General features: G+C 37.9%; 1 protein-coding gene across 1 annotated transcript in view; it reads left to right on the top strand.

Annotated features, from left to right (window-relative positions):
• Positions 1–12,595, top strand: part of iqgap2 (IQ motif containing GTPase activating protein 2) — a 91,095-nt gene that overhangs the window by 69,143 nt on the left and 9,357 nt on the right. The window contains exons 27-29 of the mRNA XM_057832482.1: positions 524–664; positions 6,374–6,458; positions 6,587–6,819. Coding sequence (XP_057688465.1) covers positions 524–664; positions 6,374–6,458; positions 6,587–6,819 — 459 coding nt within the window. The remainder of the gene's footprint in view (positions 1–523; positions 665–6,373; positions 6,459–6,586; positions 6,820–12,595) is intronic.

The following is a 12,595-nucleotide window of genomic DNA, read 5'->3' as shown; positions in this document are numbered from 1 at the left end:
GTCTGTGATATTCACTCAGCACAGACCTTTAAAGGCTCAAGCAACATTGCATATTCTCGCCAAGATAAGAAAACAAATCTTACCAAGTTTGGAGACTGGAGAGGACACACTGGTGAGTCGAGGTGGGGGGTGCAGCACATCACATGAGTGACACAAGCAGGCACTGCAGGCTAACTACACATAAAATGTCACACATTGTGAACATGTGATGGAAACTATTGCGCATCTTTGTCACGTTGTCGTCAGATGAAAACTGGCATTAGTCTTGTTATGGTTTAGTCTGCCAAAACACGATTTTAGCTCGTTATTGTGTCGTCGTCGTCATGGACAAAACAGTTCGTTGACGAAATATTTTCGCTAGCCATCGTTGATGAAAACACTGGAAAAAGGCAGTACATGCACTAATGCGCCTTATAATCGGGTGCACATTGTATGGGAAAGTAAACTCATTGACGTTGCGTTTTACAATCTGATCTGAAAATTCTGTAACAGTTGTCTTTCTATTTGTAATATTGTTTCTCAGCAATTTGCCCTACGAAGTGACTCCAGAGCAGGCCATGTCACATGAAGAAGTACGCAACAGGCTGGAAGCATCCAGTATTGCGCTTCGCTCTGCAACAGATAAAGTCCTTAACTCCATTGTGTCCTCCCTGGATGATATTCCGTAAGTTTTGGCACTTAGTGATAATGTCTCCTATTTTTTACTCTAACCAATTTTTACACTCATTGAAGGAATAGTTAAGTTTTAGTTTTAATTAGCTTCATGTGAATGATGGTTGCTAAAATAATCTAAAGATGCAATTTACACATTTCTTTGAACTAAGACAATGGAGAAAATGTTTCAGGTGGAAAACACAGACAAGACTGAAAAAGCAGTTTCTGCTCTTGCAACCCTCTATAAATTAAACTGTTGTATTTTAAGCCAAAAGAACTGTTGTGTTTGATAGAACAATATGTCTATATGCTGCTTTAGCAGATTCATGGCGCCTTAAGCCCCCGAACTATTTTCAATTTGTCCCTTATACCCTGGAAACCGTCGCGCAACTGCTTTTGTTTCAACCTAGCCATAAAAAGAAGGTAAGTAATGATACTTATTATTCGAAATGTCTGTCATTTTTAGCTTAGAATCATTAATCGATGTCTAATATTTAGTTTAAAAAAACGACTTTAAAAAATTATTCACTCGCATATTTTAAACTTTTAAACAAATTATGTCACAATGAAAAAATTGCCGTCTGTAAAAAAGTCAGATATCTACCTCATAACTATTGCTTAATTGTATTTTTTTTGTTACCTTCGCATTTCCCCGATATGTCAGATGATAAATAATCGATCCAAACAAAGAAAAATTGGAAAAATAAAACATTTATAAGGGTAAATATTAGAGGTGTGCAAAATTTCCGATTCTTAGATTATTCGCGATTCGGCCGTGGAAGATTCGAGAACGATTCACAATCATCCAAATTCCGATTATTGAAATATGCCAAATAAAGCGGAAGTACAACACAATGAGCAACGGAGCGAGAGTAGCTAAACATCATGCTTCTCATTACCCGGCCCCTCGGGTAATGCCAATGCTCAACTCACGGCTCTAGCTCAACTCATGCCACGAGATAAAAAAACACAACAACATACCTGAAGCTGCTACAAAAGTACGTCATCCACATAATGTTACGGTAGATATCATTTATATAAGACTAGATGCACTACGGTAGCAGTAGCGTTTGCAGCACATCTACAAAAAGCTAGATGCAGACGTAGTAAACGGCCGCCATCTTAAAGCAGTACACTTCTCTGCAAGGCTGTTGTAGCGAACCTTCCAAGCAAACCTAATTAACTTTTTGTCTAAAATACTCCTAAATCGGTAAAATATTGACTTGAATCTATCTTTAAAATAGTTTTAAAACTTTCACATGTCGAAAGTTGACAAAAGGGAAATTATGGATTAACGGGAGCAATTTTAACAACTTTAACGGTTGATTCACAACATTAAATTAATTGAATGTAGTTTAAAGCTGCTGATACAGAATGGGGACTTGAGTTTTTTATTTACTGTTAATTTTGTATATTTGTTTACTGCTATAAGTTAACTTGATACTGAAATAGTAGTTTGGTTTAGCCTGAGAGTATTTTTGAACAATTTTGGAACAAATGTACAAAATATTTAAAAAAAAAAAAAAAAAAAAAAAAAAGGGGGGGGGGGGGGTGCATCAATAATCGTTTTAGAATCGAATCGGACCATCTGAATCGTAATCGTAATCGAATCGTTAGGTGCCCAAAGATTCCCAGCTCTAGTAAATATATGAAAAAGAAAATCTCAACCACTGCTTGATGTCTGCGATTTCTGCATCACCACATTATATTACCATGTTTCACCCATAAAATCCCCCCCCAAAATCCAGCTGTGGCCATTCACAACTGTGTCTTGACACTCGGTGACACATGCTTCATGGAGTTTTATAATCGAAACAAGTTAAGTACGCAATAATATCTCATTAAAGTCATGGCGTCTGTAATTCTGCACTCATGTGCTCTCACCTCCAGATATGGTTTTGCAGTTTAATATATATGGCGGAAAACACAGCAAGACTGAAAAAGCAGTTTCTGCTCTTGCACTCCTCTTTAATAGAAATTGTGGTATTTTAAGCCAAAACAACTGTTATGTTTGATAGAACAATATGTCTATATGCTGCCATCGCAGAATCATGGCGCATTAAGCCCCGAACTATTTTTAATTTGTCCGTTTTACCCTGAAAACCCCCGTTTACAGACGTCACACAACCGCTTTTGTTTCAAACCAGCCATAAAACAAAGGTAATTAATTATACAGGGTGACCCAAAAAAACGTTTACACTCAGTTGACTGCTTGTTTAAAAGCCATTGAAACATATCTAAATAGGTTGTCATGCTTAAGTGATTCATTAAGGTCACTCAATGCAGCTGGTAATCTCTCGTCTCTACAATTCCTGTGCTTCTGCTGAAAATGAAGAAAACTTTAGCTGTACCTGAATTGCTGCGTGCCGGTCTGACACCTACTGAGATTGCAGCAAATCAGAGAATATCCAGATGTGCAGTCTACAAAGTTAAAAAGAAGCTGAAAGATACTGGAACAGCCTCACAAAAACCTGGGTCTGGAAGTGCCCGATCTGTGGGGACCAAAAAGTTGATTGACAAGGTGATATGTGGCCACCCAGAGTCCAGATCTCAATCCCCTGGATTATAGCATATGGGCAACTGTGGAGGACAGTGCCAGTAAGAAGCCACAAACTTCTGTGGCAGCCTTAGAGAGGTCCATTGTTAGATCTTGGGAAAAGATGACAGCATCCTACATAAAGAAGACCTGTCAAGCGTTCCGCAGGCACCTGGAGGCTGTTGTGACACTTAAGGGAGGACACATTGAAAAATAGAGTGAACTGTACATGTTCTTTACAATAATGTATAATTTGTGATTCAATTCTAATTCTAAACTGAATAAACATGGCATTTAAGTTGTATTATGGCAGTGTAAACTTTTTTTTTGGGTCAACCTGTATTTATTATTCAAAATGTCTGTCGTTTAGCTTAGAATCATTATTTGATGTCTCATATTTCGTTTAGAAAAAAAAAAAGACTTTAGAAAATTATTCACTCACATATTTTAAACTTTTAAACAAATTATGTCAAAATGAAAAAAATGGCGTCTGTAAAAAAGTTATGTATATCTACCTCATTAAAATCGCTTAGTTGCATTTTTTTTTTTGTTACTGTCGGATTTTCTCCGATCTTTTAGATGATAAATAATCGATCCAAACAAAGAAACATTAAAAATAAACGTTTAAAAGGGTAAATATATGAAAAAGAAAATCTGGACCATTCCTTGATGTCTGCGATTTCTGCATCGCGACCCTTGTTATATTACCATGTTTCACCCATAAAATCCCCCCAAAAATCCAGCTGTTGCCATTCACTGCTGTGTCTTGACACTCAGTGATACATGCTTCATGGAGTTTTTGGATTCAAACAAGGTAAGTACGCGATAATATCTCGTAAAAGTCATGGCGTCTGTAATTCTGCTCTCGAGTGCTCTCACCTCCAGATAGGGTTTTGCTGTTAAAAAAACATTTTTTTTAAATGCCCTCCTGTTGAAAAAATTTCTTCCCCCAGAAAATTGAGATTTTAAGCTTTCCATTGATGTATCACATATGCATATCGGACAATTTTGAAAGTTGGCCAAATTGGGGGCCTCAGAGCGGAACTTGAAGTCACCTGAGTGTTTTCCGCCATATGTATTTTTTTTTTTAAATCCCCTCCTATTCAAAAAATTTCTTCCCCCAGAAAATTGAGATTTTAAGCTTTCCAATGATGTATCACACATGCATATCGGTCAATTTTAAAATTTGGCCAAATGGGGGATCTCAGAGCGGAACTTCAAGTCACCTGAGTGTTTTCCGCTTTAAACAGAAATGAAACCCATAGGAAATCATAGGTGCTGCCATTCTGTGATAAATGTGATGCCATTTATATCCCACACCCTTTTGCTGGAGCTAACTGCCAGCCAGGAAGTGTCAGAATGCCAGAGAAGAGCTTATCAGTTTTGGGCTTCAAGGCAAAACAACATGGAGGGTGAAGTTCCTAACTTGGATAGTTCGAGTGTTGGGTCTTTCTCAAATTATTAAAAAGTTACCTATTGTTGCTTTAAAAAATCTAACAAGTTTTGCTTGCTTTCTGCAAATACTGGCTGGATGTTTGTCTCTAATGTTACACATCATTAAAATGTGTTTTCTAAATTGCGACAAAAGATTATTTTTGCTTGCTTTGCACTTTAAGGAAGTGCATGAAATTTTCCTTTCACTTATTGTTGCCTAGTTGACTTTTCTTGCAAAATAGATAGCCAAAAAGAATATGTACAAATGACATTGTTCAACTCGGCTAATCTTTGTTTGCTTTCAGTCGTGTTTCCCTCAGGGGTTTTCTGTATGTCTTGGATCAGGGGTCCCCAAACTTTTTCCTGTGAGGGCCACATAACTTTTCCCTTCTCTGATGAGGGGCCGGGGTCAGTTTGTGACAGAAAAGGTGTGATGATTGCAGGAGTGCCTAAATGTAAAAATTTAGGGTTTTTCAGAAAACCACAATCAAATAAGCCTTTCTGGATTCTTCACGGAACAAAAGTAAATGAAATAAAAATAATCATAATATAGTATAATATAATTAGGGCTGTCTAAATTATCGCGTTAACGCGCGTTTTTTTTTAAAAATAATTAATCACGTTAAAATATTTGACGCATTTAACGCACATGCCCCGCTCAAACAGATTAAAATGACAGCACAGTGTCATGTCCATTTGTTACTTGATTTTTGGTGTTTTTTCGCCCTCTGCTGGTGCATGGGTGCGACTGATTTTATGGGTTTCAGCACCTTGAGCATTGTGTAATTATTGACATCAACAATGGCGAGCTACTAGTTTATTTCTTGTTTGAAAATTTAACAAATTTTATTAAAACGAAAACATTAAGAGGGGTTTTAATATAAAATTTCTATAACTTGTACTAACGTTTATCTTTTAAGAACTACAAGTCTTTCTATCCATGGATTGCTTTAACAGAATGTTAATAATGTTAATTCCATCTTGTTGATTTATTGTTATAATAAACAAATGCTACTTATGTATAGTATGTTGAGTGTATATATCAGTCTTGTCTTGTCTTTCCATTCCAACAATAGTTTACAGAAAAATATGGCATATTTTGTAGATGGTTTGAATTGCAATTAATTACGATTAATTTTTAAGCTGTGATTAACTCGATTAAAAATTTTAATCGTTTGACAGCCCTAAATAATATAATGTAATATATGATATAATAATAAATAATAATAACACTATTAATTAAATAGATAATAACCAAATAATGCTCTCTGGGTTCTTCATAGAAAAAAGCCAGGAAATAAATAACACTATTGGGGGGAGAAAAAAAAATGTTCAGGGGGCCGGACCAAATGTTCAGGGGGCTGGATGGCCCGCGGGCCCAAGTTTTGGGACCCCTGTCTTCGATGTAACACATAGTGATAGCTATTGAAAAAGTGACTGTTGGGTCTATTTGAGAATAATTTTTCGTTGTTTAGAGTTATGGCCAGCTGTTTACAATCTTCCTAATAAGAATACCTTACTGCATGAAGACTTATAGTTTTGCAGATGTCTAAGTGTGCCACCAGATGGTGCTGATGATTAATAGGGACTGGCAGAAGTTCATAGCGCTTTTAGACTGTGGAAAGATTGAGCTGTCACGGTTTTCTCCAAAATTACAAGATTGATGGTTGTCCTTTGTCATCATTTTCTGTACATGAATGCATGTCAACAATTATGAGGGCTTATCATTTCCTTTTGTTTTGCATACAGTTATGGCATGAGATACGTAGCGAAGGCTCTGAAAAACTGCCTCCATGAAAAGTTTCCAGATGCATCAGAAGATGAACTATTTAAGGTAGAAATCTTTAGTTGCGAGACTTAATATTCGTAAGAAACAGTTATGTTCTCACAGTCATATCAAGATGACTTCTGTGCTCAGCCCTTTAGGGATATGCGTTATTTAACAAAATCTTTTTATTGAAGGTTGTAGGAAACTTGCTGTACTACCGCTACATGAATCCTGCCATTGTAGCGCCTGATGGATTTGACATTATTGATCTATCAGCTGGAGGGCAACTCCACGTGGATCAGCGTCGCAACCTGGGATCTGTAGCAAAGATGCTACAGCACGCTGCTGCTAACAAGTTGTTTGAGGGCGAGAACGCACACATGACGCCGTTGAACGACTTCATATCCCAGACATATGAAAAGTTTCGGTGAGAATGCACAATTGATGATAAAGGACTGATTCTGTTCTATATATTCTGTGATTTTTTTTTTTTTTATGGGTGATCAAGGGGAGCATAAACCATTACCTGCTCCCATGGCTGTCAACAGACTTGCAGGTGCCCGGGGACAAGAGACCATTAAAAGCCCCCCCCCGCCACTGGCTTGTCACAACATACGCAGTACTTTTAACGCTTTGCAAGCAATGACAGTGTAAATTTTCCAATTATTTGATTTGAGGTAGACAGTTAAATTTAACAGACCGTAATGTGATGTGACACAATACAAAGAAACAATTTCCATCTATTATCCCATATAGGATACAATACAATACAACTGAGAGTGCTATGCCTTTCTGCTAAGCAACAAAACAATATAATTAAACATCCTCTGTCTGCCCCCTTTTCATCCCTGGGGTTATCAAGCCCTCAAACAGTGATGCGCCGAGATTTTTTGACAGCAAAGTCATTTATAACATCAGTGAAATCCAGTTTTTAAGCAAGCTCAAGCTCAATGGAAAGCATGGCTAGGTTGTTAACAGGTTCATTTGTGCTGTTTCGGTGATGGATTCATATTAGCGTTTGCTATAATATACAGTGGGTTGTAAACCCAAGATAAATCCAGCTGCCGGACCAGAATCTGTTCAGCCTCGCACACCTGCTCCCCACAGACTAACGTATATCCCTGCTCTCCCATCACCTTCTTTGTCCTCGACTAAACGCGAGCAGCATGTCTTGTCATTAGGGGTGTGACAAAATATCGAAATGGTGATATATCGTAATACTTTGTATCCCAAAAGGTTATCGATATGCTCCTGACAAGAATCAAGATATCGTTTTAAAAAGGTGTCTGTCGAAAAAATTAAATAAAAAGGAACCAAAAATAGCAAAATCTTCCACCATAATAGTGTCTCAGTTAACTCTAGGGGTGCATTGACGGTGCATGACGCCCAATCCATTTAGACAGGGAACGTTTGTTCATTCAAAACCAGAACATTCAGTCATTCTGTCCGATTTTCAGGGCATTTACAGGTCACTTGCGGTTCATTTTAGGGCATTTACAGGTCATTTCCTATTGAGTTTGAGTCACTGCCTATTCATTTGGGTGATTCCTATGTCACGTCCTGTTCTGTAACTCAAAATCAACAGAAAGTGACCCATAAAATACCCCCAAATCAACAGAAAGTAACTGAACATCAACAGGTAAATGACCTTAAAGGGATCCTCTATTTTTAAGACAAGTAATACTTAAAAGATAAATGTTAGTATGAGTTATAATAATTTGATACTAAAACCCCTCTTAATGTTTTTGTTTTAATAAAGTTTGTAAAATTATTTTAAGTGATAGGTCGCCATTCTTGTTACGTCGCAGTGTGTGATGTCACCGGTCCCGTTGCCGAAATTCCAGCGTGTCACTCGTTAGCTTTCCCAACATGTCGTCAGTTCTACCCTTCCTATTTGAACCAGATCTGAAAAGTGAAGAGCAGGACAGCACTGTCGGTCGTTCACAAGACGAGCTTCAGGGAAAAATGCGTGCAGCAAATACCTGATAAGACAAAAGTTGGGCAAAACTGGTGATGCGAGAGAGTGCTTTTGGGAACTCCGGTTGGGAGCGAGAGTGTATGTTGTTGAGAACTCCGGTTTTATTAGCAGATATTCAAGGTAAGCATATTGCGTTTTCAAACTTATCCCAATATAATTATGTAGATTGTTGGCATCCAGAGCTGTCGTGTGCTTTACATACAGTACAGGCCAAAGAGCAAACCTTGTGTAATCCGTACATTGTAACGCGTGGTAGCTAGGATACGTGTATAAAAGTACCAAAAAGGGGAGAAGCTTCCACTTATTCACATTTATTCACAAAAAATAATATTTCCACCTTGACCACTCTTCACTTGGGAGCTCAGCAGTACGCAAACACGCAGGGACCGAAAAGGGGAAGAAGCTTCCACTTATGCACATTTATTCACTAAAAATAATAATTCCACCTTGACCACTCACTTCACTCCCCTTGTTTCCATTTGACTGGAAATTAAATCCAAAAGCAGCACATCGTAGCATTTTACTTTGCGAGTTTAGGCAGCAATAAGCAATTGTTGAACACGCTACACATTTGGAAAGATCCCAATTACGTCATCACTGCGAGCCCACACACCATGGTGCCAACTAACGGTCAAAATATGGACTAAATATTAGAAAATATCGCCATTGATTTAACATTTTATGTGTTTCTAACAACATATTTTAATACAAGAGAACAATTGTGGTTTATTAGAGCTTACATGTATTTAAGTTAGAGGATCACTTTAAATAGCCCAAAATTACCTCATTGCCTGGCATTGGCTGCCACTGACGGCCATAGACGTTCAATCCGTTTGAAGTGGGAGGGATGGCGGCAAATGAACGAATGTTTGTCCGCTGCCACCCTCCTACTTCAAATTGATTGGACGTCTGCTAGTGATAAACTCAAATTCATAGCAGAAGCTTGTTTTTCTGTTTATTAGTTGTTTTTAGAATATCCTAGAATTTTTCCTGACCAATAATCGTTGGATCGAGATGTCGTCAGATCATCGTTATCGTGAGCTTTGTATCGCAAATCGTATCGTATCGTGAGGTACCAAGAGGTTCCCACTCCTACTTGTCATACAGCAGCTCAATAGGCTACAAGCGGCGGGTGACACTCGAATCGGGCTTTGGTCACGGTGATCGGGAATGTAAACCGTTCAGTGTTAGCGACTGTTGTTCACTTACCGACATCACCGTCCACAGCCAACTCTAGCCCTAATTCTCTGGCTTCTTGTCCCCCTTTTAAAAACTTCATCATTTTTTCTCGTTCACCTCTATGATCTTCAGCTCTTTTTTTCTTTTCTGCGCACCCGATTTATGACGACTCGCCATGTTTAGAGTTTATAACAATGAGAGATTTTAATTTCCTGCTTCAGGGCACGTACGTAGTGTAGCCTTGAGTGCGCCAGAGTGGGGTCATACCATTCTCTGCTAAGACAGAGGGGGGGCATTGTGCAAAAATAAGGAGAAAAAAAAAATATTTGAAATATTTAATATATTAGTTTTTAAGTACATATCAAGTAGAAAATAATATTTAATCCGACAATGATTTGAATAAAAAAGAAATATGTGAATGTAAAGTAAAATAAATTAAGGGTCATTCACGAGCCCCTATGGTCCTGAGGCCCTGGGACAACATACCCGGTTGCACCCCCCCGCGTCGACGGGCTTGCCCTCTCCATTGAAATTGACACTTTAAGTGCCATTGATGATGATAGATGATCAATCATGTTGCTCTTTTCACCCTTCTGGTGTAGATTTAAATTAGTTTTATCCAGTGGACGTCCAATCCATTTTAACATTCGTTGATTCGCTGCCAGCCCTCCCACTTCAATGATGGGCATTGAGTTGAAACATACAGTAAAACTTTTCAATAATAAAACCAAAATAATTGTGAGGAATAGTCCTGTTAAATCAAATGTTCCTCTGGTAAGGCCTGGAAAATTTGTAGCTGCAGTTGGCAGAGAAGAAAGGCAATACGTAATTGTTGAGTCAGCGTTTATATTTATACTCACAAAAATCTGCTTGGAACAACATTGATGGGACACATATAAAGACTGCCAAGAATGATTGGAACAAAATTTTACACCCTTAAGATCTCCTACAGCCCGGAGGTTGGTCTCAAGTTTTGGCTTTATTTTTGTTCTTGTTCTTTGGGGGACACTAACTGAAATTGCTACTCCTGCATTCGAGGGTGGATTGGAATGAAATTTGTTGATTTTATTGCTATATTCTAGGAAATTTATACGCATCGATCTTTAGAGCCGTAGTTTTGATTTTTAATGTTTTTTTTTTTTTTTTTTTGTCTCAGAGCAGAATAATTAATAACGCTACCATTACTTGAAGTCTCAGAATTTAATTTTTTAGGGATATTCTATGCAGTGTTGTTTATCTTACTTTCAAAAAGTAATTACAGTTACAAATTATTTCCCCCAAACAGCAATTGTGTTAGTAACTGTTACCCCATTGTAAGAGTAATTAGTTACTCAGCAAAGAAAATGAAAATACTATTTCTAACTTCTACACGTTATTACATAATACGTTTTATTACATTTTTCACATAAAAGATTAACTGGTAGAATTTTAAAATGTCACCTATATAATTGTAACTGTATACAAGCTTTAACCCTCAAATGCTGTGAGAGGAAAAAAGCCTTTTTGTTTTTCCTGTTATGCTGAACCTGCATCGAGTTGGACCCCCGTACTTCGGTTCGTACTGAACCGTGACTTGTGTGTATCGTCAAACCCCTAATATTAATTATAGATGTATTTTTCAATATGCAGGTGAGGCTCTGAATCTCCTACCTCTCCTGTCTTTGCTCTAGTTGTTTTGATCAAAGGTTCATGGATATGCCATTCAAGAAAAGTTTAGGGCAAGTGACTATTTTTGGTAATAATACAAAAAATATTATTGTAGCATCTACAAGGAAAGCGCCAACTTGGTGATGATAATGCACACTCAGCAGGAAAACAGTACAATGTTTTCAATTAATTGTCCTCACCTGGACGCCACAAACTATGTTTAAAAAAAAAAAAAAAAAAAAAAAGTAGTTGCCCGAAAGTTTAAGATGACGCTCGCCACGTTAAATGCAAATGCTAATAACGCGAAACTATGCTAACGCTCCGACCCTCCTAGCCAATCATCATCGCGTTTGCAATGGCGTCACCCCCTTCCTTCCTCCCCCCCTCCTGCTATATCTCCCAGGGAACTGTGATAAAATCTGACAACTTGCGCCTCATTCAACAAAATTGGAGGAAGGCGCCCCTTCACATCCTCAGTAATTGCAAAGATGGGAAAAGTACTGGCGTACCACAAGCAGCACATCACTTTTGTTCATTAATATTCATGACATTAGCAATTGCTGCTAGAAGGGTAGACCTCCAGTTTGTCCCTAATAGTAAATGCGTGGAAATAGTGTACGAACGACATGTTTACTGAGCTAAACCTACCAATTCTGTCCAAAAATGATGTCTCTGGTGCCAAATTCACTGGTAAAGATGTGGAAGAACATACAAATATTTCGTTAAATAGATGGCTTGAGTGTCAAGAGCTGAAAAAGGCGAGAAAAAGAGCTGACCTGATCCAGAGGTAGCTTTTTTTATCCACACCTTTTTCTTGTGTGCATTACCTTACCACCATATGCCCTTTCTTTCTTATATATTATATCCTCTGGTTGTCTTACGTCTCTGACCGTTCTTGGGGGTAATTTACATTGCTATTTTTTGTAGCGATCGCAAATGCTACTCAGTGACAGCCAACGAACACTTATTTTTTCATTAATAACAAATCTTAATTCTATAATTTATTTACACTTCCCCCTTACTAAAGTTGTTTTTTTTTTACCAGAGAAAAGAACAACAGTGGCAGTCAGATACCATTATAATTTTTTTCAGGCCATTCACTGTCAGACAGAAGCAGCACGGCAAAACGCCACACTAAAAAATAAGTCAAAATATCAAAATGGCTTACCTCTTTGTCCTCTTTAGGACCATGGCCCGCAACAAAATGTTTACTGCATATGAAATGTGAATGGCTTCACCTCGCTGGCGTTAAACTAGTCTTTTGGAAGTTGGCGCAAATTGATCCATTCTTTTTACATTTTGTCCTTCGAGTTTTTGGTTTCGGGAAACGTATGAAGAAAACATCCTTCATATGTCGTTTCTACAAGTTCCTTAGCAGCAGTGTTTACTCGGCATGTTC

The sequence above is a fragment of the Corythoichthys intestinalis genome, chromosome 3 (assembly GCF_030265065.1).
Source record: "Corythoichthys intestinalis isolate RoL2023-P3 chromosome 3, ASM3026506v1, whole genome shotgun sequence".
NCBI classification, from domain to species: Eukaryota; Metazoa; Chordata; class Actinopteri; order Syngnathiformes; family Syngnathidae; genus Corythoichthys; species Corythoichthys intestinalis.
Note: the sequence above shows the minus strand (reverse complement) of the source record. Positions and strands in the feature narration are given on the sequence as shown.